Source organism: Geotrypetes seraphini, chromosome 5 (genome assembly GCF_902459505.1).
Source record: "Geotrypetes seraphini chromosome 5, aGeoSer1.1, whole genome shotgun sequence".
Lineage (NCBI taxonomy): Eukaryota > Metazoa > Chordata > Amphibia > Gymnophiona > Dermophiidae > Geotrypetes > Geotrypetes seraphini.
This window is the reverse complement of record NC_047088.1, coordinates 91,823,367-91,848,417: the sequence shown is the minus strand read 5'-3', so window position 1 is coordinate 91,848,417 and position 25,051 is coordinate 91,823,367. Positions and strand designations below refer to the sequence as shown.

The window sequence follows — 25,051 nt, the reverse complement described above, 5'->3', positions numbered from 1 at the left end:
GGCTGCATCCGTAGGGGTTTTGTCAGCAGAAAACCTGAAGTCATAATGCCACTGTACAGATCCATGGTGAGACCTCATCTCGAGTATTGTGTTCAATTCTGGAGACCACACGGAAAGATGTGTTGAGAATTGAATCGGTTCAGCGAATGGCTACCAGGATGGTCTTGGGGCTCAGGGATCTCACGTATGGAGAAAGGCTAAAAAAAACTGCGGATGTACTCACTGGAGGAGCGAAGAGAGAGGGGGGACATGATTGAGACCTTTAAGTATATCACGGGGCGTATAGAGGTGAAAGATGATATCTTCAGTCTTACAGGGCCCTCGGTAACCAGAGGACACTCGCTGAAGATCAGGGGAGGGAAATTTCAAGGTGATGCTAGGAAGTACTTCTTCACCGAAAGGGTGGTCGATCATTGGAACGAGCTGCCTCAGCAGGTGATTGAGGCCAACAGCGTGTCAGATTTTAAGAGAAAATGGGATATTCACGTGGGATCTATAGGGGAGTAAAAGTCAGGGAATGGGTCATTGGTGTGGGCAGACTCGATGGGCTGTAGCCCTTTTCTGCCGTCAATTTCTATGTTTCTATTTAGCACACTCATCACTTACATCAGCGTAAAGAATTGGAACAATCTTCCAGTAACTATCAAAACAGAACACCACTACCTTTGATTTTGGAAGAAGCTAAAAGCTCTCCTCTTTGTGACTGTATACTCCATTGACAATGGATAGAAAACTCAATAATTTCAATGAATGTCAGATTCCACTCAGTGTATTTATACCACAAATGTCATCCTAATTTCTCCCTCTCTTCCTTATAATTCTCTCACTTCTAATTAATGTCCACTTACCTTAAATTCTTCACTTTTTGTATTCCTATTGATATGTATGTTGCCTTGATCCTAGACAGGTATAGAGCAATTCACAGATATTAAATTATAATCTACACATATCCAGTAGCTATTGGCACTAGAAGAGCTGTATCCACATGCTCCACCTGAGAAGCTGGATCTGGCCAGATCCAGTATTCATTCCTTGTGCTGAACCCACCCAGATCCTACAGCAATCTGCCCAAAAGGACAGGAAATACTTAGATCTATCAGAAGATTAGATTGTGAGCCCACCGGGACAGATAAGGAAAATGCTTGAGTACCTGATTGTAAAACCGCTTAGATAATCTTGATAGGCAGTATATAAAAACCTAATAAACCATTTAGACCGCAAACCATTTAGAAGGGCTGTATCCAATGGGGTCCAGAACTCATACCCACCAGAAGTGCTAGATCTACCTGTATCCAGGTTTTGCATGTATGCCTATTTCTAGGTGTGCTATTATAATAACTTGCTTTTTGGGGAGGGATCTTATATCATCATGGAGGAAGATGAAGGCCCTTCTTTATTTTGGAAGGCATAGGTAATCTTGTACTTAGGTGGTGGGTAGACAGATTATTTTCTCCCAGTTTTTCAGGGAATGCTGTGTGTTGTTACCCTGCACTCCTCCCAGTTTTTCAGGGAATGCTGTGTGTTGTTACCCTCTGATGACCAAACTGGATCAACATCACCTGTACAAGAAATGGATAGATCCGTCATAACTCCTTTGAAGACACACACATACAATATATCTTTTTCACAGGGTCATATTGGTTATGCAGCAAAGTCTTAATTTACACTGCATGCCATGTTTCATACTTTACACATTTCTTTTCAATAATGTCCTGTACTACACATCCATTGGATCCCCATGAATACTTGGAAGAGGTTTATGTAGGTTTTGGATGATATTCTACCAAGACATGCATGAGACACCTCTGTAGAATATAGTCATGAGATAGAATAGGCTGCCCTATGTTACTCTGAACACCTCCCCTTTCCCCCTGCATCCTTGCTGCCTCCTATCCCTGATGATGTTACCTGATGGAAGGGGCACCCATTTTCCCACTGCATGTTGGTCTATAATGAGGTACACAAATCATGATCCTATGCTGTTGGAAGTGCTGGTCCAAAGACCAGTCACTTTGGTGAAGACAGCTGCTGTATATACACTCATCAGTTACTACATCAAATATAATTACATTAACTGTGTTGATAATATGGAGAAATATAAAGAAATAAAACAAAAAGAATTCAAGTGATACCTTTTAATTGGACTAACTAGAGCATAGATTAGCTTTCAAAAGTAATCCTTCTTCAAAGATAAGCAAATGAAGTCAGCTATCAGTATATAAGAATAAAACATCAAAGTATTCAAATGCCACTTACAGAAAGAGGGAGGGTGGGAGAGAGGGACATAAAGAAGGGTGGCTAGGAAAGTTTTAGAGCAGTAAAAATTATGTTTTGTAATACGAAAAAGCCAATATCTCTGTTAAGGCCTTTCTGGTGGGTTTAAAAAAATTTTATCATTGTGATCTCGGCCCGAAACTTCCCCAGCAGTGAAGCAATGACGGAATGCACTGTCTCCATGCGGAAGCGGGGCACCTTCTGTGCCGCATTGACTGCTTTGAGATCCAGGCTTGAACTCGAAACTTTGGAGCCTTTCCCTGGGACGATGAAGCATATTGAGTTATCTCCTGGAGCCCAAGTTGTCCTCTAGCATGGGCTCAAGGGTCGCAAGATCCAAACGTCTGCGAACCGCAGCCTGCACCCGAAGCATCACTTTGGGGTGGCCTGCAGGGGAAACTAGAAAATACAGAGAGAGAGGATGGAGAAACTCCAATGCGAGTGTGTCGCACAATACCTCCAAGACCCAGCGGTTGGATGTGATTATCTTCCATTCTGCCAAAAAAGCAGACAGCCGCTCCCCAATGTGTGGGAGAGGGGCCGAAGGCCCTAAACCAGAACTGTTTCTTAGGGGGGCTGCTAGATGTTTGAGGACTGCTGGTGGCCAGACCCCTGAAACAGAACCTGGAGGATGCACGGTACCTCTGCTCTGAGGAGGGGACCATCATACTGGTGAGGACATCCAAACAGACTAAAAGTAGAACGCTGCAAACCCTTGTGGGACGTGGCCTGTTCCCAGGCAAAACCTTTGGCTTGCGGTCTGATACACTTGCCATGAGGTCATCCAGACCCTGGCCGAACTGAAGCTGTCCCTAAAAGGGAAACTTGTTCAAGGTGGCCTCAGAGGAGTCCCCAGACCACTGGCTGATCCACGCATTCCTCCGGGCAGACACTGAAGAAGCGTGCAGCTTAGCAAAAACTTTCAGAATGTCAGATAAGGCAACAGCCATACAATCCACTCTGGAGATGAGAAAATCCAAATCACGAAGCACCACAGAGACAGGGCATGGCAAAGTGTGGAGAGGCACACCCATGCAATGAAGGACGAGGCTAACGCCGCCTCAACCCCGGCCGCAGCCAAATCAAAAAAGGCACGTGAGGATGAAATCCACTCGTCTGTCCTGAACATCCTTCAGGATCACTCCTCCGTCAGGAGGGTGAGAAGGACGCTTGGTGACCTGAACCACAGCTGAATCCATCTTCGGAGAAGCAAAGCGCTTGGCAAAACCACCCGCCTTGTGACAAATCCTTACCATGGCCCAAGCGCATATCAGGGGGATCCTCTGGGTTATCCAAAATCTTCGATGATATAAACCGCATCGGGGTTATCAAGGAAAGGAGGCAGTTAGTAGCCTCTTGATCAATCATGAGAGAACATTCTTGCTGGACTGGCTGAGCCAGCTGTAGAGTCCATTCCTGCAGAGCTTCTGTGATGAGGTCCTCCAGACAAGTAGCTTTTAGGAACCTGCATGCTGTGGGATCACCAGCCAAGTCCCGAGACCCACATGGAGCCTGATCGCGGAGTTCCACCAAACATTTTATATCAGTGGCCGCTGCCAAACCTCTCTGTGAAAGCAGAGGGATTGTGAGAGTGCCCAACATCATTGCGGGCGTCGCCCTTTTACACTCCAGAGTTCTTGCTGAGGAACCAAGCAAAAGACTTGGGACGAGTGGCGGCGACATCCCCACGGATGGCCTACATGTCAGTGGGATGACCACAGGCATGAACTTCTGTTCAAAGTATGCTTGAGAGAGCCTATGCAAAATTCCTGTGGAAAAAGAGGACTCCTGCGGTGAAAGCCACCCTCTGCGCCTCAGACTTAGAGTACTTAAGGTTTTTCTCCGGAACTGCGCTTGCGTTTTGCTGAAATGCTACCAGCACTCGCCCAAGAGCCCCTAAATGTGATTTTCACAGAAATTGGGGCAGAAGGCTCAAAGAGGGTCTCCTCTGAGGTGAAAGGCACCACTTTCATTAAAATTTAGCCCCCCTCGCGGACCGCAGCTTGCAAGGAACATGACTGCACATCCGACAGCCATCTGCTACAAACAAGGTTGGAGGGCAGAAAACAGAGGGTTGGAGTGAAGGGCCAATACTCAGACTGGTGATGGGTCACGAGCGGAGTTCCGCAGGGGTCAGTACTGGGACCGCTCCTGTTCAATATCTTCATAAACAACCTGGAGACTGGGACGAAATGTGAGGTTATTAAATTTGCAGACGACACCAAACTCTGCAGTAGGGTTAGAACCACGGAAGACTGTGAAGACCTGCAAAGGGACCTTGCGAGACTGGAAGAATGGGCAAAAAAGTGGCAAATGAGCTTCAATGTAGAGAAATGCAAGGTCATGCATGTAGGGAAAGAGAACCCGATGTTCAGCTACAAAATGGGGGGATCACTGCTAGGGGTAAGTAACCTTGAAAGAGACCTAGGTGTGTTGGTGGATACAACAATGAAAGCATCGGCACAATGTGCGGCAGCCTCCAAGAAAGCAAACAGAATGCTGGGTATCATCAAAAAGGGTATCACGACCAGGACAAAGGAAGTCATCATGCCGCTGTATCGGGCAATGGTGCGCCCGCATCTGGAGTACTGTGTTCAGTACTGGTCGCCGTACCTCAGGAAGGACATGGCGGTACTTGAGGGAGTCCAGAGAAGGGCAACTAAATTGATAAAAGGTATGGAAAACCTTTCATATGCCGACAGGTTGGAAAAGCTGGGGCTCTTCTCCCTGGAGAAGCGGAGACTTTGAGGAGATATGATAGAAACTTTCAAAATCCTGAAAGGCATAGAGAAGGTGGACAGGGACAGATTCTTCAGACTGTGGGGAACCACAAGTACAAGGGGGCACTCAGAGAAATTGAAAGGGGACAGGTTTAGAACGAATGTTAGGAAGTTCTTCTTTACCCAGAGAGTGGTGGACACATGGAATGCGCTCCCAGAGATTGTGATAGGGCAGGGCACGCTACGGGGGTTCAAGGAAGGTTTAGATAAATTCCTGAAGGATAAGGGGATTGAGGGGTACAGATAGAACTAGAGGGTACAGATAGATTTAGAGATAGGTTATAGGAAAAGGCAGGGACCACCTAACAGGTCGTGGGACCACCTAACAGGTCGTGGACCTGATGGGCCGCCGCATGTGCGGACTGCTGGGCGCGATGGACCTCTGGTCTGACCCAGCGGAGGCAACTCTTATTAAATCAATTCATCCCAACCTAGGACAGGCATCTATGAAGTTTGGAGCAAAAATGAAGCTCCTAACTATAAAAAAATATAGATTTATTGATATCAGGAAAATCCAAGATGGTTGCTGGGTGCTGATTTTGCAATAAAATCGCCCAGGAAAAGAAAATGAATCTCCAGAAAATGGCGGTTTGGAGATTTTTATTTTTTTTGGGGGGGGGCAAGTAGGGCATATAGGGACACCACTCAAAAAACCCTTTCTAAGACCCCCCAAACAGGCTGTCACACTGACTCACTGTTCTATTGTGCTGAATGGGAGAGAATGCAGGCAATGCTGGAACAGTATGTAGGGAGATCTAATGCCTAAGGAAGCTGTAAACTGGATTTCAGTCTTCTGACTGTCCCACCGGCCTGACCACTAAGGCCGGTGACCTCACACACCCTCGGATATGTCATGCACCCACCTGACAGAGGCACACAGTCCGGCTCCGAACCCGGTTGCGCTTCCATGGAATCACTCAGCCTGTGCTATACCCACTAGCAGATGAATCTGGGGTGAGCTAGCTTCCAATCCCGGAGTGAGATAGCTCTTGATCCCAGAGCCTCAATCTGTCCTGCAGGCTGTCCAGGGGGCTTACTATCTTGCAGGGAACCCCCAGAAGCAGACATTCTCCAACCGTCTGCGATCTCCTGCTGCAAGAATATCCCTGCAGGGAACCTCCACAGCACGAGGGCAAATATGCAAGGGAAATACCGAAAACATTTCTGAAACTATCAAAAGAAAACATGAGTAGAAGAAATAAGCTCCTACAGGCTTGGCATGTAGACAGCAAGACTGGAATCTACTGGGCATGCTCCAGGATATGCTAGCAGAGGGAAGTTTTCTACAGTGCCTGGCGGTCAGAGATGCATAAAACCCACTGGTCCTGGAATAAAGTGGGATTGTACAAGAAAGGCAAAGGCTGCTTCGGTTCACATCCATAGAGCATGGGAAGGGGTCCATTTACTGGAACTGATCCATCACATGTTGATATTCCCTCAAACTACCAAAAAAAAGGGAGCTGACGCAAGGAGAAACTGGAACCAACATGATGGAAAAATAAAACATCCAAACGAAGGTAGAAGAAATTTTTTTAACATTTTTTAAATGGATACTAGTTAGCAAAAATAGTTTAAATTTTAACAAATTTGCAAAATTTTGTTGCACTGGCTGCTCCATTTTGAATTGTTTGTAGTTCCCACACCCCGCTCACATATTTTCTTTGCATCTTACATATAAGGCATTGCAGTAATCTAGTTGGACTAGTACCAGTGACTGAACTATGATCTGAAGTTTTCTTTGGCCATGCAATGCTGAATTTGTCTTAGTTCTCTCAGTGTTGTGAATATTTTCTTGGTTAATGTTTCTGTTTATGCAGATTCATCATGGAATCAGAACTGAGAAAGGAAGGTATGGATAATAAATACTGTGAAAAATGGAGAATGCTGGGGAGCCAGAAGTATGAATTTGATGACTTAAGAATAAAATACAGATTACAGTACTCTGCAGTGGGCGACCAATGTTCAATTAAAGACATTTCTTCTCACCATGGAGTAGCTTAATAGTAATACTCTCCATTTGAATAAAACAGTTTATTAAAAGGACACAATATATCGTTTAGCGAGATACGGTATAAATTCTTGAGAACAGTCCACTTTATACTGTAGCTAAACATACTTGTTTTTATCCAAAGCTTATATCTCAATAAATCGTTAATCTATTAAGTTATAACTATTATATATTTTTTCAGACTAACAGATATTTATCTGTAAAATAGTGTGGCCACAAACTCTTTAAAAAAAAAAGTTTAGGCCTCAAAATCGATAGTGAAGACTTTGTGGAAGCCATTCCTACTCATGATTAGTATCAGAGAAACAAACATATTTGCTAAAAAAAAAACCCCAACTAAGAAGCTGCTTACTATACGCAATATTGGGTGCACAGATCAACTTCTAGGCCTTGGTGAACCATATAACTGTCTCCAGACTTCCTAACTTTTCCGAAGGGGATTCACAAGTCTTTATTGCATAATTTATCTAAATTTATGTTCATCAGTTTCTCAGGTACTATTTGAGCTCTTCGACGTGGTCTGCAGGTCGTACGCGGTCATAACTATAACTACCACATCACGTATAATAGAGCCGGTTCTCGTTTAGAGGGAGGGATTATTATGGACGGGCAGGGTTACTACTCACGTGCGCACGCAGCTCCGCCTCTATACCTCGTACGTCGGCGGAAGGTTAAAGATATCGGCGAACCTTGAGGCGGCAGGATACACCGCAGCCTCATAGCTACGCTTTTTTTTTTGCGTATGTGGCGCGAGAAGAAGGAAGAAGGGAAAAGGTAGCCGTTGGCGACTTACTCTTCGTTTTATGTTGTAATCGTTTAATCGGACGGTGCCGGGAAAAGTGGTGAGTGGTGCCACCCCCGCCGTGCGGAAGGAGGAAGAAAAAGAAGAACCATCGGTGGTGCTCAAGGGGGCGCGAGACACCAACCCCCTCCTTTTTTTTTAGTCTACGAGTCGCTGGTTCGGTGCGCACGCGCTGTGTTCTCAGTGGCGCGAGAGAAACTGCTGTTGCTTTTAGTGGGTGCAGTGGACACCTACTTGCCTAGCCCCATAATATAAGGCCTGCTTGTCGCACGCAGAGAGAGCTAGACGGCGCGCGCCCCGGCCTATCTCCATCTCTGGGGGTGCATACTGACATGCTCAAACAGCAGCAGCCGCTGCCACCACCTGTCGTACGTAAACCCATGGCGGGAGGAGCAGGAAACCCCTCACCCGGTAGTCCAAATGGAAGTGTGAGTCCTTCTGCAGCTGGCATTATCAGCAACAACAGTAACACTTTTACCCAACGGCCTGGATCTGTTGTAACCAGCAGGTAAGAAATTAGGAGGGAATACACGGCACTGCAGCAGCCTACCGGCGAAGGGGCAGAATATAAGCAAGCGCCATTACCTGGCCAAGTGGGTGGCTTGTCTAATTGCTGTTAGTATACCTGTGAGCTATTGGTCGTTCTTCCCAATTGCCTCCACTTTCTCTGAGCGATTTATTGCTTGTCCAACTACTATGCTTGACTTTTCTGAGTGACGAATGGGTTGTCCAGTGAGAGAATAAACGTTGGGTGTTTGAGACGGGCATGGTGTTTTTTGACCACTGATAGATTACGGGTTTTCTAATTCTCGTGACACACGGCTGTGTTTTATGGTGGGTTAGGTAGGAAATTATGGAACCTCGCTGGTTAAGATGGTTTCTCTGTTCCTGTATGCTTGCCGCGGAGCATGCGCAAAGGGAATTAAAGGGGCAGAGTAAATGGAGGACTTGCTACAGTATGGGATCGTGTCAGCTGACTGGGAGGCGCACTCTGATGCTGTACGGTCGCGTGGTTGTTTTTTTTTTTTTTTTTTTCCTTTGGAAGGGCGGAACTTGCAGGTGTTAGAATGTAGAGAAAGCGTTCTTTTCTTGACATGGCTGCAAAATATGATTTCGGTTATTGTGGAGTATGAATTATTTTTGTGGCGTCCACTGTCAACTTGTAATTATGTAATATAACTTTTATCTGCTTGATGAATTTGTCCAAGGAATTTGGCGAAGGTTGTTAGGGGCAGTGTCTTCGAAATGAATGTTTTGGGTATACTATACTAGTAATGAACTTCATTCTTAAGCTAAGTATGGGAAGTATTATCTCAATATACTACTACTGTAATGCCAAAGAGTTTTACTTAATGGAAGTCATAAGCTATAATGCATATAGGGGTCATTCCATGTCAAGTGGTCCAATATATTAAAAATCATCCCCACTCGACTTTCTCCAAATTGAATAAAATTTTGTGTGGATGTTCCCTATAGCCTCGAATGAGCATTTATATCACTTATAGTCTATGTGGTTTACATTTCATCTGTTTTTCTAATGGTTTAAGACCTAGAGGCTGTCAAATATAAGTCACTCTTGAAGTACTGTGCTCTGCATAACCCAAGATGGCAACTTTCACAACCTTAGAATTACAGGGTTCTAAGTGACAATTTTCAGTTATTTTTAACTCTGATGACTTCCGGGTTCTATCTGACATGTAGATGTAACAACACCCATGAGGATTTGGAGAAACAATGTATCTGGTATTAAATTAATAAATAAATCTGCACATGTCATTGAACATCAAATTGCCCCACAAACCTCCACTTCAAATTCCTGAGAATGACTTTCGGTACAGTTAGAACCATGTAATTTTAAGGTCGTGCTTTGTCTAGCCACCACAGCCTAACAAAGTCTCCAAGAGAATTGAAATTGTGGGGCTTAATTCAACTCCTACTCCTAAGTTAATGTACAAAGTTTGGAATGTAACATTAGTTTATCTCCTCAGTTATGAGCCAGCAAAGTAAACAAAAAAGTTAGGAAATGTAATGCCTACATTGACTCATTCATTGTTTCTGACCTGTATTTTGATTTAAGTCATAAACTGTTCTAGCAGTCATTGCACATGACACATATGTAACTTTGCAGCCAATTGGAAGCAAAGATATAATTGCACAAAGAAATTATATTGCTTTATTCAAATTTTGTTTTTACCCAGAGTGTGTAAGTTTAACAGCTCCAATATACTGTACTTCACATTCAATCATGTATGTCTCCAGATCCTCAGAAGTATCACCTAGGACTCAAATATATCCATTGTCCCAGGCTTTAAGTACCACTTCCTCACCGGATCTTACTGCTTTTTTTATATAGAAATTTTCAATATTTTATCCATTTATCCACCTTTAAAGTGTGCATATAGTTTAAATACTTAGCTTAAAACTGTGGTCTTCCTTTCAGGGATTTTACATAAAGCCTGAGACAATGTATATATTTGAGTCCTAGACTAGATGGTACTTCTGAGGATCTGGGGACATATAAGATTGAATTGGAAAAGTATATTGGAGGTGTTAAACTTACACACTCTGGGTAAAAATGTTATTAATAACTTTTCATTCTAAATTGAGTACTGTTTGGTGAATTGAAATTTGGCCATTTTTGGGTGCAAATATCTTAACTATACATTGTCCATTTTTTAATATCACTTGAAAAAGTTGTTTTTTATTTTTTATTTTTTTTGCTACAAACGCCATTCTGTTTCATATTTGACCTGGCTTTGGCCTGAACTTAGGTTTCAAATGCATGCATTTATTCACATACATGCAGTGGTAAAAAAAAAAAAAAGGCATCTTGGCACCCTATTGTGTAATAAGCAAATGAGCTAGAGGTGTGAAATTGCCTGGTGCAGCTAAGCTTGTTGGATTTTCCTTGCTAACTCAGGTTACAACATCCACTGAGTTAGCATATGGTTATGGTACACATTAAGTGGAATAATTTTTTTTTATATATATATATTTTTTTGTTCTATTTGTTGGGAATAGTAGGTTTTTCTTGCCTTTGCAGTGTTGAATTTATATTTGTTGACTGCAGTCCTCCAGACAGGCTTGTGTTCTGGGTGGTTACTTTTTTGCCATTGTCTCTAAAGCCTGCAACAAATTTGTTTTTCAGTTTGTAGGGTTTCGGTAAACCATGATGGTGATTTTGAAGACCTAGTGTTATGGTATCGCAATAGGGCCATTGAGTCCAGAGTGTGTTCATTTTTGTTCCATTTAGTTAGCATTGAACTAGGGTCATTTGGTATTGTAGTTAACAGTTCATATGCTTTGTTCCAGAATCGATTGGTATCAATCCTACCTCCTAAAATTTTTCTTAAGTCTCTTGGTGGATGCACTTCCTATATAAATAGAGGTTGAAGGATAGCAGGTAGTGCTCTGACCAAAGAACTACAGTCCAGTTTGAATCTGCAACCAGTGTGGGGTATTTTTTTTGGAGGGGGAGTAGATGTTTACCGTATTTTCACGCAAATAACACGCACCCGTATAAAACGCGCACACGTGTATAGCGCGCAGAAATCACGATGATAAGCACAAAAACTTTGGTATAACGCGCTCACGATTATACCGCGCATGCTGCCCGACTCTCCGTTCACCCCCCCTGACTTCCGTGCACTGCCCCGCCTCTCCGTGCGCTGTCCCGACTCTCCGTTCACCCCCCCCTGACTTCCGTGCACTGCCCTGACTTTCCGTGCGCTGTCCCGACTCTCCGTTCACCCCCCCCCTGACTTCCGTGCACTGCCCTGACTTTCCGTGCGCTGTCCCGACTCTCCGTTCACCCCCCCTGACTTCCGTGCACTGTCCCCCCTTGAAGGTCTGTCCCCATCCTGAAAGCCTGATGCCCCCCCCCCCGACGTCCGATACATCCCTCCCCCCGAAGGACCGCTGACTCCCCAACAATATCGGGCCAGGAGGGAGCCCAAATCCTCCTGGCCACGGCGACCCCCTAACCCCACCCCGCACTACATTACGGGCAGGAGGGATCCCAGGCCCTCCTGCCCTCGACGCACACCCCCCCCCCCCCCAACGACCGCCCCCCCAAGAACCTCCGACCGCCCCCCCAGCCGACCCGCGACCCCCTGGCGACCCCCCCGACCCCCCCACCCCCCTTCCCCGTACCTTTGGTAGTTGGCCGGACAGACGGGAGCCAAACCCGCCTGTCCGGCAGGCAGCCAACGAAGGAATGAGGCCGGATTGGCCCATCCATCCTAAAGCTCCGCCTACTGGTGGGGCCTAAGGCGCGTGGGCCAATCAGAATAGGCCCTGGAGCCTTAGGTCCCACCTGGGGGCGCGGCCTGAGGCACATGGTCGGGTTGGGCCCATGTGCCTCAGGCCGCGCCCCCAGGTGGGACCTAAGGCTCCAGGGCCTATTCTGATTGGCCCACGTGCCTTAGGTCCCACCAGTAGGCGGAGCTTTAGGATGGATGGGCCAATCCGGCCTCATTCCTTCGTTGGCTGCCTGCCGGACAGGCGGGTTTGGCTCCCGTCTGTCCGGCCAACTTCCAAAGGTACGGGGAAGGGGGGTGGGGGGGTCGTGGGGGTCGCCAGGGGGATCGCGGGTCGGCTGGGGGGCGGTCGGAGGTTCTTGGGGGGGGGCGGTCGTTGGGGGGGAGGGGGGTTTGCGTCGAGGGCAGGAGGGCCTGGATCCCTCCTGCCCGTAATGTAGTGCGGGGTGGGGTTAGGGGGTCGCCGTGGCCAGGAGGGTTGGGGCTCCCTTCTGGCCCAACTACCAAAGGTACGGGGAAGGGGGGTGGGGGGTCGTGGGGGTCGCCAGGGGGGTCGCGGGTCGGCTGGGGGGGGGGCGGTCGGAGGTTCTTGGGGGGGGGCGATCGTTGGAGGGAGGGGGGTTTGCGTCGAGGGCAGGGGGGCCTGGGGTCCCTCCTGCCCGTAATGTAGTGCGGGGTGGGGGTAGGGGGGCGCCGGGGCCAGGAGGGTTTGGGCTCCCTTCTGGCCCGATATTGTCGGGAAGTCGGCGGTCCTTCGGGGTGGGGGTGCGAGTGGTCCTGCCGGGGGGGGGGATGTATCGGACGTCGGGGAGTCGGCCGGGCAAGAGGGCTTGGGCTCCCTCTTGCTCCGATCGTGGATGCGGGTGCGGGTGGGAGCGCGTGCGAGCGGTCGTTCGGGATGGGGGTGCGAGCGGTCCTGCTGGGGGGGTGAATCGGGCGTCGGGCGGGGGTGGGAACTATGTTTTAAAACTTTTGTATACCGCGCTCACGCATATAACGCGCGAGGGGTATGCGCGGTAGGTAAAAACGCGTATAACGCGCGCGTTATATGCGTGAAAATACGGTATATCTAGAGTGCATCCTTTTTTGTGTGTAAGACCTGATGGCTTTAGATCTACCATATTTTTTTGCTCCATAAGACTTGCCCTAGATTTAGAGGAAGAAAACGAGAAAAATAACATTCTGAACCAAATTCTCCCTGCCAAGCTCTGCACCCAACCCCACACTCCTTGCCAAGTTCTATACCCTGTCCCCCCTCTGGTGGTCTAGTGGTAGGCCGGCACAGGGCAGACAGGCCTAGTGGCTGGCAGGCAGGTAGGGACGGGGCAGGCAGACCTCTCCCCTATCAGGCAAGTTTCCTCCCTAGGCAGGCAGTCAGCCCCCCTCCCAGGCCTCCCCACAGGCAGGCCCGGCCTCTCCCTGCTCCCTATTTTTTATTTGGCAGGGCTTGCAGGCTCCGGCTTCTTCCCCCTGCCTATTTTTAATTAGGGAAGTGGCGTGGGACTGGACAGGCAGCCTTGTGCGCTGCTCTGCCGCAAGGGAAAAGAAGAGGACTCGGAGGCAGCTGCATCAGCTGTCACTGCTCACGGGGACCAGGTAGCCGCGTCCAGCAAGGGAGGGCACCAGAATGAAAAAAAAAATAACGGGGGGGGGGGGTGTTGGGTATTCGCTCCATAAGATGCACCCTTATTTCCACCCCCTTTTTTGAGGTGGAAAAAGGGTGTCTTATGTAGCAAAAACTATGGGTAATTGCCTTTCAACGAGAATTTTTGAAATTGAGGACATTTGCATCATTTTATTGAATCTAGTGTCATGTTTACCGTATTTTCGTGGATATAACGCGCACCCGTGTAAAACGCGCACACGGATATAGCGCGCAGAAACCACACTTGTATGTAAGGAAACTTTTGTATACAGCGCTCATGGGTATACCGCGCATGCTGCCCGACTCTCCTCTGGCCACCCCGACTCTCCTTTCGCCCTCCCCGACTCTCCTCTGGTTGCCCCGACTCACCGTTCACCCGCCCTGACTTTCGGTGCACTGCCCCGCCTCTCCGTGCGCTGTCCCGACTCTCCGTTCACCTGCCCTGACTTTCCGTGCACTGCCCCGCCTCTCCGTGCACTGTCGCGACTCTCCGTTCACCTGCCCTGACTTTCCGTGCACTGCCCCGCCTCTCCGTGCACTGTCGCGACTCTCCGTTCACCTGCCATGACTTTCCGTGCGCTGTCCCGACTCTCCGTTCACCTGCCATGACTTTCCGTGCACTGCCCCGCCTCTCCGTGCGCTGTCCCGACTCTCCGTTCACCCGCCCTGACTTTCCGTGCACTGCCCCGCCTCTCCGTGCGCTGTCCCGACTCTCCTTTCGCCCGCCCTGCCCTGCTCCCAGCTCTGTAAGCATGCGCAATGGTCTGAGCATGCTTGCCGCTTAGTTTTCACCAAGGCTGTTTTTCTGGTGGTGTGCTTTTCACCACGTGGCTGTGGCCCCCTCTATCTGGCCTTGTAATTTGCCCAGTGAATACTATTTTGACTATACAACAGCATCTCAGCCTTTGGGTAAGCCTATAAAAGATTAATGTTGCATGTAGAGCCCACATTTTAATTTGATCACTTCAGATTGGTATTCTGCATTTATCTACCCTGTAGTAGAGTTTATCAATTAAATTTACCGGTAAATGTACCGCCATAATGGCAGGAATGAGACGAAAGTCATATACAGCGGACTTTAAGCTTAAAGTCGTTGCGAAAGCTGAGGAAATAGGCAACCGGGCCGCAGCGAGAGAGTTCGATGTTGGAGAAACATCGGTGCGTGAATGGAGAAAAGATAAGAAGGAACTGGAGAAATGCAATCCGCGCAAACGGGCACGTCGTGGGGCCAAACCAAAATGGCCTCAGCTGGAGGATGACTTGAAGCAGTGGATTCTGGCGAGAAGGGAGCAAAATCAATCAATCTCTACTGTTGCGATTCAGATAAAGGCAAAACTACTTGCCAATGGAAGAGGAATACCCGACTTCAAAGCTGGCTTCACATGGATCTCAAACTTTATGAAAAGGAACGGACTATCAGTTAGAATGAGAACAACTGTTGGCCAGCGACTTCCAGATGACTGGCAGCAAAAATTGATTGATTTCTGTGACTTTGTCGCCAAAGAAATATCTGAACTTGGCATCACTGCAAAGGACGTCATCAACATGGATGAAATTCCAATGGCATTCGACATTCCAGCAACAAGAACCATAGCCCCCACAGGTACTAAATCTGTTGCCATCACCACAACTGGGCATGAAAGAACGTGTTTTACAGTCGTTCTTGGTTGCTCAGCTAGCGGGGTTAAGTTAAAGCCCATGCTCATTTTCAAAAGGGTCACTATGCCCCGTGAAAAGCTGCCCACCAGTGTGGTTGTGCACTGCAACAAGAAGGGATGGATGGACTGCGACGTAATGAGATTGTGGGTAGATAAATGCTTTAGGGCAAGACCGGGTGGATTCTTTGCAAAAAAATCCTTGTTAATTTTTGATGCCATGGCTGCCCACAAAGAAAAAAATGTTCATTAATTCTACTCGTGCCCACATCGCTGTGATACCTGGAGGCCTGACGTGTAAGCTGCAACCACTTGACATCGCAGTGAATCATCCATTCAAGACTTTTATTAGAAAGGAGTGGGAGGAGTGGATGCAGAGCGGCACGCACGAGTACACACCCGCGGGGCGGCAGAAGCGGGCAACTTTCACAGAAGTCTGCAAGTGGGTGGCTTCAGCATGGGACAAAATAACACCAGATACCATTCGAAACGGATTTAGAAAAGCGGGCATTGTTTATGAAACCAATGAAACTACGGCTACTACCAGTGCAGCGGAAGGAGGCAACAACACGGATATCAGCGATGATGATGATGATGACGATGATGACGATATCACTTCGGAAATAAACGAGGATCGTCTGCAGGCCGTGCTCAGTTTATTTAATGACGATGATGACAATTTCGGATTTTGATGGATTCAAGGATTCAGATGACTGTGATGATGATGACTGAATAAACCTGTAAACTTTGTTTATTTACAACTTTACCGTAATTACGGTAACTGTATTTAGATTATTTTGTCCTCCATACTTCGTTTGATCTACCGGTTAATGTTATAGTTTATAAGAATTAACATGTTTCTGTTCTTGTTCCTGAATTCATACTCACTAACTCTAGATTAAAAGTTATAAGGTTGTTTATAAGAATGAACAGTTTTTTTCTTTTCACGTGTTTGGTTGGAGGGTGTGTGAATGGTGCGTGAGTTCTCCTATGTCTGGTTGAGGTGGATTGAATTACCGGTATTTAGCTGAAGAAATTATGGTAGTTAAACAACCCCCCCCCCCCATTCCACACACATTACGGTAATTCTCTTCCATTTTTGTTCCCATTATAAAAAACACTGATAAGTTTCCAGAAAAAAATACATTAAAATAAGAAGTGAAAACAAAGGCCCCTACAGATGAGAACATAAGAATAGCCTAACTGGGTCAGTCCAATGGTCCATCATGCCCTGTAGCCCATTCTCATGGTAGCCAATCCAGGTTACTAAATACCTGGTCAAAACCCAAAGAATAACAAACATTCCATGCTACCGATCCAGGGCAAGCAGACGCTGCCCCCATGTCTTAATAACAGACTATGGACTTTTCCTCCAGGAATTTGTCCAAACCTTTTTAAAACCAGCAACGCTATCTGCTTTTACCATAACTTAAATCATTCCTTCCAAACAGAGACCTTGCTAGATGTCAAATACAGAAAGAACAAGGTACCGTAACTTCACAAGGACTTAGCTGTGCAGGAATACCTATACCTATATACGGTACCTATACCATATACCGTACCTAGTGCAAAAATGTGCAAAGGTCTGTTTTTTTCTTTCCATCACTACATAGCCTACGGTAATGCCACACAAGCAGCGCTGTTACAAATATATTCTGAAGGTCAATGCTAAGGTTAACAAAGTTTCCTTCCTTGGACCACAAGGAGATACTGACAAACCACTGAAAGAGATCCCAGGAACAACACCCAAAGATCAACTCAGTATGTGAACCAGTTGAGTGGAGTGGACTAGGGTAACTGGGGGGTGGAAATGGACCCGGAGTTTTCTCAGCAGAATTTCCCAGACCACCTCTTCCTCTCAACACATTGACACGCTAGTGGGTTTATTTTATAGCTTTTTCACTCCCTTCGGTCTGCCTGTCCCCCTTGAAGTCCTGTCCCCCCTTGAAGGTCTGCCTGTCCCCCCTTGAAGGTCTGCCTGTCCCCCCTTGAAGGTCTGCCTGTCCCCCCTTGAAGGTCTGCCTGTCCCCCTTGAAGGTCTGCCTGTCCCCCTTGAAGTCCTGTCCCCCCTTGAAGGTCTGTCCCCATCCTGAAAGCCAGATGCCCCCCCTCGACGTCCGATTCTTCTCCCCCCTCGGCAGGACCACTCGCACCCCCACCCCGAAGGATCGCCGACTCCCCGACAATATCGGGCCAGGAGGGAGCCCAAATCCTCCTGGCCACGGCGACCCCCTAACCCCACCCCGCACTACATTACGGGCAGGAGGGGTCCCAGGCCCTCCTGCCCTCGACGCAAACCCCCCCCCCCCCCAACGACCGCCCCCCCCCAAGAACCTCCGACCGCTCCCCCAGCCGACCCGCGATCCCCCTGGCGACCCCCACGACCCCCCCACCCCCCTTCCCCGTACCTTTGGTAGTTGGCCGGACAGACGGGAGCCAAACCCACCTGTCCGGCAGGCAGCCAACGAAGGAATGAGGCCGGATTGGCCCATCCATCCTAAAGCTCCGCCTACTGGTGGGGCCTAAGGCGCGTGGGCCAATCAGAATAGGCCCTGGAGCCTTAGGTCCCACCTGGGGGCATGGCCTGAGGCACATTGGTCGGGTTGGGCCCATGTGCCTCAGGCCGCGCCCCAGGTGGGACCTAAGGCTCCAGGGCCTATTCTGATTGGCCCACGCGCCTTAGGCCCCACCAGTAGGCGGAGCTTTAGGATGGATGGGCCAATCCGGCCTCATTCCTTCGTTGGCTGCCTGCCGGACAGGCGGGTTTGGCTCCCGTCTGTCCGGCCAACTACCAAAGGTACGGGAAAGGGGGGTGTGGGGGGGTCGTGGGGGTCGCTAGGGGGATTGCGGGTCGGCTGGAGGGGCGGTCCGGAGGTTCTTGGGGGGGGCGGTCGTTGGGGGGAGGGGGGTTTGCGTCGAGGGCAGGAGGGCCTAGGATCCCTCCTGCCCGTAATGTAGTGCAAGGTGGGGGTAGGGGGTCGCCGTGGCCAGGAGGGTTTGGGCTCCCTCCTGGCCCGATATTGTCGGGGAGTCGGCGGTCCTTCGGGGTGGGGGTGCGAGTGGTGGGGGTGCGAGCGTCCTTCCGGATGATGAGTCGGGCGGGGTGTGAAATATGTAAAAAAAATTTTGTATACCGCGCTCAGGCATATAACGCGCAAAGGGTATGCGCGGTACGTAAAAACGCGTATAATGCGCGCGTTATATCCGCGAAAATACGGTATATCTCCTAATGCTGACTCTTGCAAATTGGCAAGTAAGGTTTGATATTTGGAGAAAGGTGAGCTCCTAAATTTCAACATCTGAGTTACCGTATTTTTCACTCCATAAGACACACTTTTTTCCCCCAAAAAAAGTGGGTGAAAAAAAAGGGGTGAGTCCTATGGAGCGAATACCCCCCTCCCCGCCGTTACCTTATTTCGACCGCCACCTGCTGCTCCTGGTCTCTCAATGCCGCCATAAGTAAAGGAAGGGAAAGGCCAGCCAGGTGCAGCGATTGCACGCCGCCGGCCCAGAAGCCTTACCCCCAACGTCAATTCTGAGCCAGGAGTCCACCCCCCACCCCCACCGCTGCTTCTTCATTGGCGTTTCCTCACAGCGGCAGCAGCGGGAGGTAATTAAATTCAGCGGGCGGGCAGGCTTAGGGTGGGGCGGAAGAGAACATAGGCTGGAAGGCAGTGAGGGAAACGTAGGAGGGAGAGAGGAAGGGACAATTGTTGGGCCTGAGTGGGGGGGGGGAGGAGAGGACAAAGGCTGGAAAGCAGTGAGGGGAACATAAGAGGGAGGAAGGGACAATTGTTGGGCCTGAGGAAGGAAACCAAACCAGACAACCAAAGGTAGGAGAAATGATTTTATTTTCAAATTTAAATCTGCTGTCTATATTTTATACTATATTTGTCTATTTTTCTATAGTTGTTACTGAGGTAACATTGCATATTTTAAAAAATCATCTGCCTTGACATCTGTGCCCTGTCCCTGACTACCACTAGACCACCAGGGTACAAAGCCTGGAGGGAGGGGGGACAGGGGTGCAGAGCCTGGCAAGGAAGTGTGGGGCTGGGTGCTAGGAGAATTTGGTTCAGAATATTTTTTTTTTCTTGTTTTCTTGCTCTAAATTTAGGGTGCGTCTTATTGTCAGGTGGTCTTATGGAGTGAAAAATACAGTATATGCTTATCAGCCAAACTCAAGAACTTACCGTTTATACTCTTAATATAAGCTGAGATTTTTGGGCCAAAATAATGGCCTGCAAATGGGGGTCTTGGCTTATATTTGAGCTAGCGCCCACCTGCCCTCTTCCTGGACTTGTTGTAGACCTCCGGGCTGCCAGGCTCTGCACCCATGTTCCCCCCTGCCCTATCCATTGTAACCTCCTCTCTGCAGATATCTTGCATGCCACTGCACTTTCTGTATGACCTTCGTACCTGGAATCCCTGGTGGTCTAGAGCAGTGGTCTCGAACTCAAACCCTCTGCAGGGCCACATTTTGTGATTTGTAGGTACTTGGAGGGCCTCAGAAATTAATAGTTTAATGTCTTATTACAGAAATGACAATTTTTGCATGAGATAAAACTCTTTATAGTTTATAAATCTTTTCTTTTGGCTAAGTCTTAATTTATAGCTAAAGAGACATTTGATCAAGAAACTGTTTTATTTTATTTTTGTGATTATGATAAATATACCAAGGGCCTCAAAATAGTACCTGGCGGGCCCGCAAGTTTGAGATCACCTGGTCTAGAGGTATAGTAGCGGGCGGGAGCGTATCTTTCCACACTCCTGTCCCACTGCTGAGCCAGTCCGCTGCTGCAAGTTCTGGCGGTTTCAGCTGTACACTGCTGCTTGGCTCTGAGCGGCTCATGAGAACTCAGGGTAGCCATTCAGAAAAAGCTGCTCAGCGCTGAAAGCACCTTCCTGCTCAGTACAGCTGAACCGCCAGGACTCGTGGCAGTGACCAGTTCAGCAGTGGGGCAGGAGCACAGAAAGCTTGCTTCTGCCTGCTACACTTCTGGCCCACTAGGGATTTCAGGTATGTGGGTCATACTGAAGGCACGGCGGCATGCAGGCTATTGTGTTAGTTTGTTTCAACAGATAAGAGCTGTCATTAACTGAGATTTATTTATTGGAATATATATAACTGTGATTTATTTATTGGAATATTACCTTTAGGAAGAGATTCACCCAAGGTGTTGCACTAGCAGGTACAGTTTAACATAAAGCTTACAATTTTGTTTACTGTATAAGTACAATCGACAACAATATGTTATTTCTATAGTGCTACCAGGCATATGCAGTGCTGTACATTGTATATGAATAATACTGTATCCTGGTGGGCAGAGATGAGGTAATTTTGGGCAGTTTGTGTCTTTAAGCTAAGTTTCCGAGAAGAAGGCAAGATTTAGGTCTTGAGAAAATTGTCATTGATTATAGTAGTTTGGCTATAGATCTGGCATTGATTTACATATAAAGTACAGGAGTGGTGCTTTTATTTTGCTTTTCGACAAGTGATGCTGGACATATTGTAGATTGGAGTAAGTTCTGGTAGTAGGGGGGTCTGAGTCTTTTTTGTTTGTGGATCGGTTGTTGGTGATGATGGATAGCATTAGTACTTGGGGCGGTGTGGTTATTTTGAGTGGGGGATGGTTCAAGGGGACTTTGTGATTTGGAGCAGTAATTTATTTTAAAAACTTCTAGTCTGCTTAAACCTAAGGGTTTACAAAATACAAACGTAAATATAATCTAACATAGAACCTAAGGGTTTACAATCTAAGGCAGGGGTGTCAAAGTCCCTCCTCGAGGGCCGCAATCCAGTCGGGTTTTCAGGATTTCCCCAATGAATATGCATGAGAACTATTTGCATGCACTACTTTCATTGTATGCTAATAGATCTCATGCATGCATATTAATTGAGGAAATCCTGAAAACCCGACTGGATTGTGGCCCTCAGAGGGACTTTGACACCCCTGACCTAAGGGTTTTACAAAATACAAATGTAAATATAATCTAACATACAAACATTTAGCAAATTTAATAAATTATTTAACATTCACATCCAGCAAAAATTTCAATATAGTCAACTAAAAACTTTCCGTAAACAAAGTGGTTTTCAAAACCTTTTTAATCTATGAATTATCAGTTCAGTCAATTAAAAGCTTCCATAATAATAAGTAGTGTTCAGAACTTTTCTTAAATACAATGGTATTTTGAATCGCAATTCATAGGAACGCTGTAAAGGCTACATCAATCTTGTTTAAGTACAAAATCTGAGACTTTTTAAACTTGCAAATTCAAGCAGGGTCTTCTTATTCACATCTGGAATAAGGTGACGTGAACTCCAAGAACAGGGAAGGAAGTCAAAATCATTTTCTCACATCTCTCTCCAGAGACATCTTTCTAGTAATAGGAATCAGCATTTCAGAGATTATCTTCAACTAATGCATTCTATAGTCCACTGTAGGAAGGTATCCACGGATACTGAAACTGGGTTTCTAGTCGGGTACCTTTTAGGATTTTGTGACTTCTAATACAATAAAAGTAACTGTGGATTTTGATATCTTGCTTGCCTCATTTTTTTGTTTGGTTGTTGCATATTGAGGCATGACTCTTCTTTCCCTGTTTGCTTAAATTTCTAATAATCCCTGTAAATTATTCCATAATGATACACCTGCCATGGAAATTGCAGTTGCTCTGATATTGGCATAATGTATATGTAACAGTTTCATCTTTTACCATTCACAAATACAAGTGGTGCCTCACACAACAAAACTTAATTGTTCCAGGAGCAAGTTTGTTATGCGAAAAGTTCGTTAATGTGAAACGCGTTTCACATAACAATACATGTTAAAAAAAATAATTCGTTCTGTAGCATAAAATATGCTAAGATGACATAAAAAAAGATAAATTTTTTGTTATATTTTTATTTAGATACATCTAAAAACATAATTGTTTTTTTAAAACAACACACATTTTTTAAATTTAAAGACAGAGAGGGCAGTTAAGCGCAGTGCCATCAGTTATCCTGCCCCTCTCAGTGAATTGCCTGGGATGGAGGGAGGGAGAGAAGAAGGCAGATGATGGAAGTGGAAGAACTTGTGCCGTCAGCATCAGGCACAAGCGGGAAAGCAGCAGCGGTGAGGGGCTAGAAGTTATCTTCCTTTCATTCATGTCCTTGCCACCCCCGTCCCTTGGTCGGTCCCACAATTTCACAATTTCCTGCATATCTCCTCCTCCATTCTTGTAGCCCATAATCTCCTCTCCTGACATCTCCCTGTCCTTTTACTTCCACTATCTTCCTATCCCATCTCTATTCCCTTTTGTCCCTCTCCCCATGATCAATCATCTCACCACCTCTCTCTTCCCTCACCCTCAGGGTTCAAGATTGCTTCCACTCTTTTTCCTGTTGTTCTCTCTGCCTGTCACCCTATGATTTAGCATCCCTTCTGCCCTTGTCCAATATTTCCCCTTCTCTCCCTCCCTCTCATCCCCTGCTCCAACATACCGTATTTCGACTGCCCTTTCCATCCACAGAGCCTGCCAACTTCCCTCTCATTTACTGCTTTCTCCCACCTCTGCCAAAGCCCCGCCCCCCCCCCCGCAGTGATCGGCAACACCAGGCACCCCCCCCCTCAATCGGCGAAACAGGGCCCCCCCTCGATCGGCGAAACAGGGCCCCCCCCCTCGATCGGTGAAACAGGGCCGGCGACTGCTTTCTCCCGCTGCTGCTGTTGAAGTCTGTAAACAAACTTTATACACAAGCCACGGGGCTCTAACAGTGCGTATGCTGCCAACTGCTTCCTTCCTCCTTCCTCTCCCCTCATGATGTAACTTCCCATTTGGTTGATGGAGGAGGAGGAGGAGGGTAGCCGGTAGCGTCACGCACACTGTGCGGAAGGATGCAGCTCGGGCGACTTTGTTGTGTGAAACGAAGTCCGTTGTACGAATCAAGACAAGAAGTTCGTTGTGCGCAGCGTTCGCTGTGCGAGGCGTTCGTTATGCGAGGCACCACTGTATGTTGTGTGCCATGTTGGGAAGCACTTACCGTATACTTGAATATAAATTGATCCGATTATAAACTGAGGTAACTTTTCTCCCCACCCCACCCCCCAAAAGGGGGGAAAAAGGTTAACTCTAATATAAACCCGGGGGAGGAGGGGTTTATATTCAATTGTCCTGCTCTGCACCCAGCCTTCGATGCCCACTGCAGTCCTCCCTTAAGCCCTGGTGGTCCAGGTCCAGTGGTGAGCTGGGTAGGAGCAATCCTTCCCGTGTCCTCTCCTAGCCAACTGTTAACCACTCTGCTTTCCTCCTGGACCCCTCTACAACATACCTTTTGAACCCTGGTGGAATAGCAGTGAAGCAGGATAGGAGCAATTTTTCTTCGCTCCTGCCCTGTGCAGAGCTGCAATTGTAAATGGCTGTGCAAGTTCTCAGGGCAATCTTGTGAGACCAAGAATCGCAAGACTGCCCTGGGAACTTGAGCAGCCATTTCTGATCGGCGCAGGAGCAAAGAAAAATCTCTCCTGCCCTGCTTTACTGCTAGACCACCAGGGTTCAAAAGGTATGTTGTAGCGGGGTGGTTAACAGTTGGACAGGACGAGGGAAGGATTGCTGCTGTCCAGGCTCACCAGGGCATAAGATAGGCCCACAGGAGGCCTGCAACAGGTCTGGGTGGGAGACAGAGGAGTGTGCAGACCTGAGGACCCTTATATAAACAGACACCCCCATTTTTGGGCCATATTTTTTGGTCCCAAAATCTCTGTTTATATTTGAGTATATACGGTATTGGTGGTTTGGGAGTCTGAGGTGGGTTGAAAAGTTCTCAGTCAAATCAAATTCCTAAATTCTGAGTGTTATTTTGCCATATGAAGTTTAAGAGTGTTGTTTTATTTTGCATAGTGCCAGTTTGCAGAGTCGTAATGCTATGTTTTGACATTTGTTTCAGATCATTGATTGAACCATGTCAATGAAAAGTGTGGAATTTTCGAATGTGGAACTCCGAGCCATCGTGAAGTTCCTATTCCTACAGAAGAAAACTCCAAAGGAAATATATGAATGTATGATGTAAACATTGAGTGACAAATGCCCATCACACTCCACAGTAAAGAAGTGATTCACAAGCATTCATTGTGGAGATTTTGAGGCTGAAGATGCAGCAAGATCTGGGAGACCTCAGACGGTGTCAACTCCTGAAATTTGGCAGATTGGTGAATATCAGCTAAAACAACTGCTGAGACACTACAGATATCCAGGGAACCTGTTAGGTGTATAATCCACGAGCAGCTGGATATGCAGAAACTGTCAGTCATATGGTTGCCCAAATGTTTGAATGCTGATGAGAAAGAACATTGAGTAGACACTTCCAAGTTGATTTTTGCAGCATTTTCAACAAGCTGCTGCCAACGTTTTGGAATGACAAGTTACTTTTGATGAAACATGGTTATCCCAGGACAAGCAGGCAGCATATTCCCACACATGGGTGACGTCACCAAAGGAGCCCCGCAGCGTACAGCCTCGAAAGCAAACTTGCTTGAAGATCTCGAGCTTTCGAGTGCTGCATCGCGCATGCGCGCATGCCTTCCCGCCCGAACTAGGGGGCGCATCTCCTGTGAGGATCCTCAGTTCAACGTTTTCCGCGGAG

General features: G+C 47.3%; 1 protein-coding gene and 1 long non-coding RNA gene across 5 annotated transcripts in view; both read left to right on the top strand.

Moving 5' to 3' along the window:
- Positions 1-7,140, top strand: part of LOC117361326 — a 34,928-nt gene extending 27,788 nt beyond the window's left edge. Inside the window, exon 3 of the long non-coding RNA XR_004539629.1 lies at positions 6,872-7,140. This is a non-coding gene — a long non-coding RNA (uncharacterized LOC117361326). The remainder of the gene's footprint in view (positions 1-6,871) is intronic.
- Positions 7,141-7,733: 593 nt separating this feature from the next.
- Positions 7,734-25,051, top strand: part of ATXN2L (ataxin 2 like) — a 414,538-nt gene continuing 397,220 nt past the window's right edge. For 3 of the 4 annotated variants that reach the window (XM_033946500.1, XM_033946501.1, XM_033946502.1), the window contains exon 1: positions 7,734-8,372. In XM_033946500.1, the coding sequence (XP_033802391.1) occupies positions 8,197-8,372 (176 nt within the window). In that variant the 5' untranslated portion in view covers positions 7,734-8,196. The remainder of the gene's footprint in view (positions 8,373-25,051) is intronic. The other variant, XM_033946498.1, reaches the window with a different exon arrangement.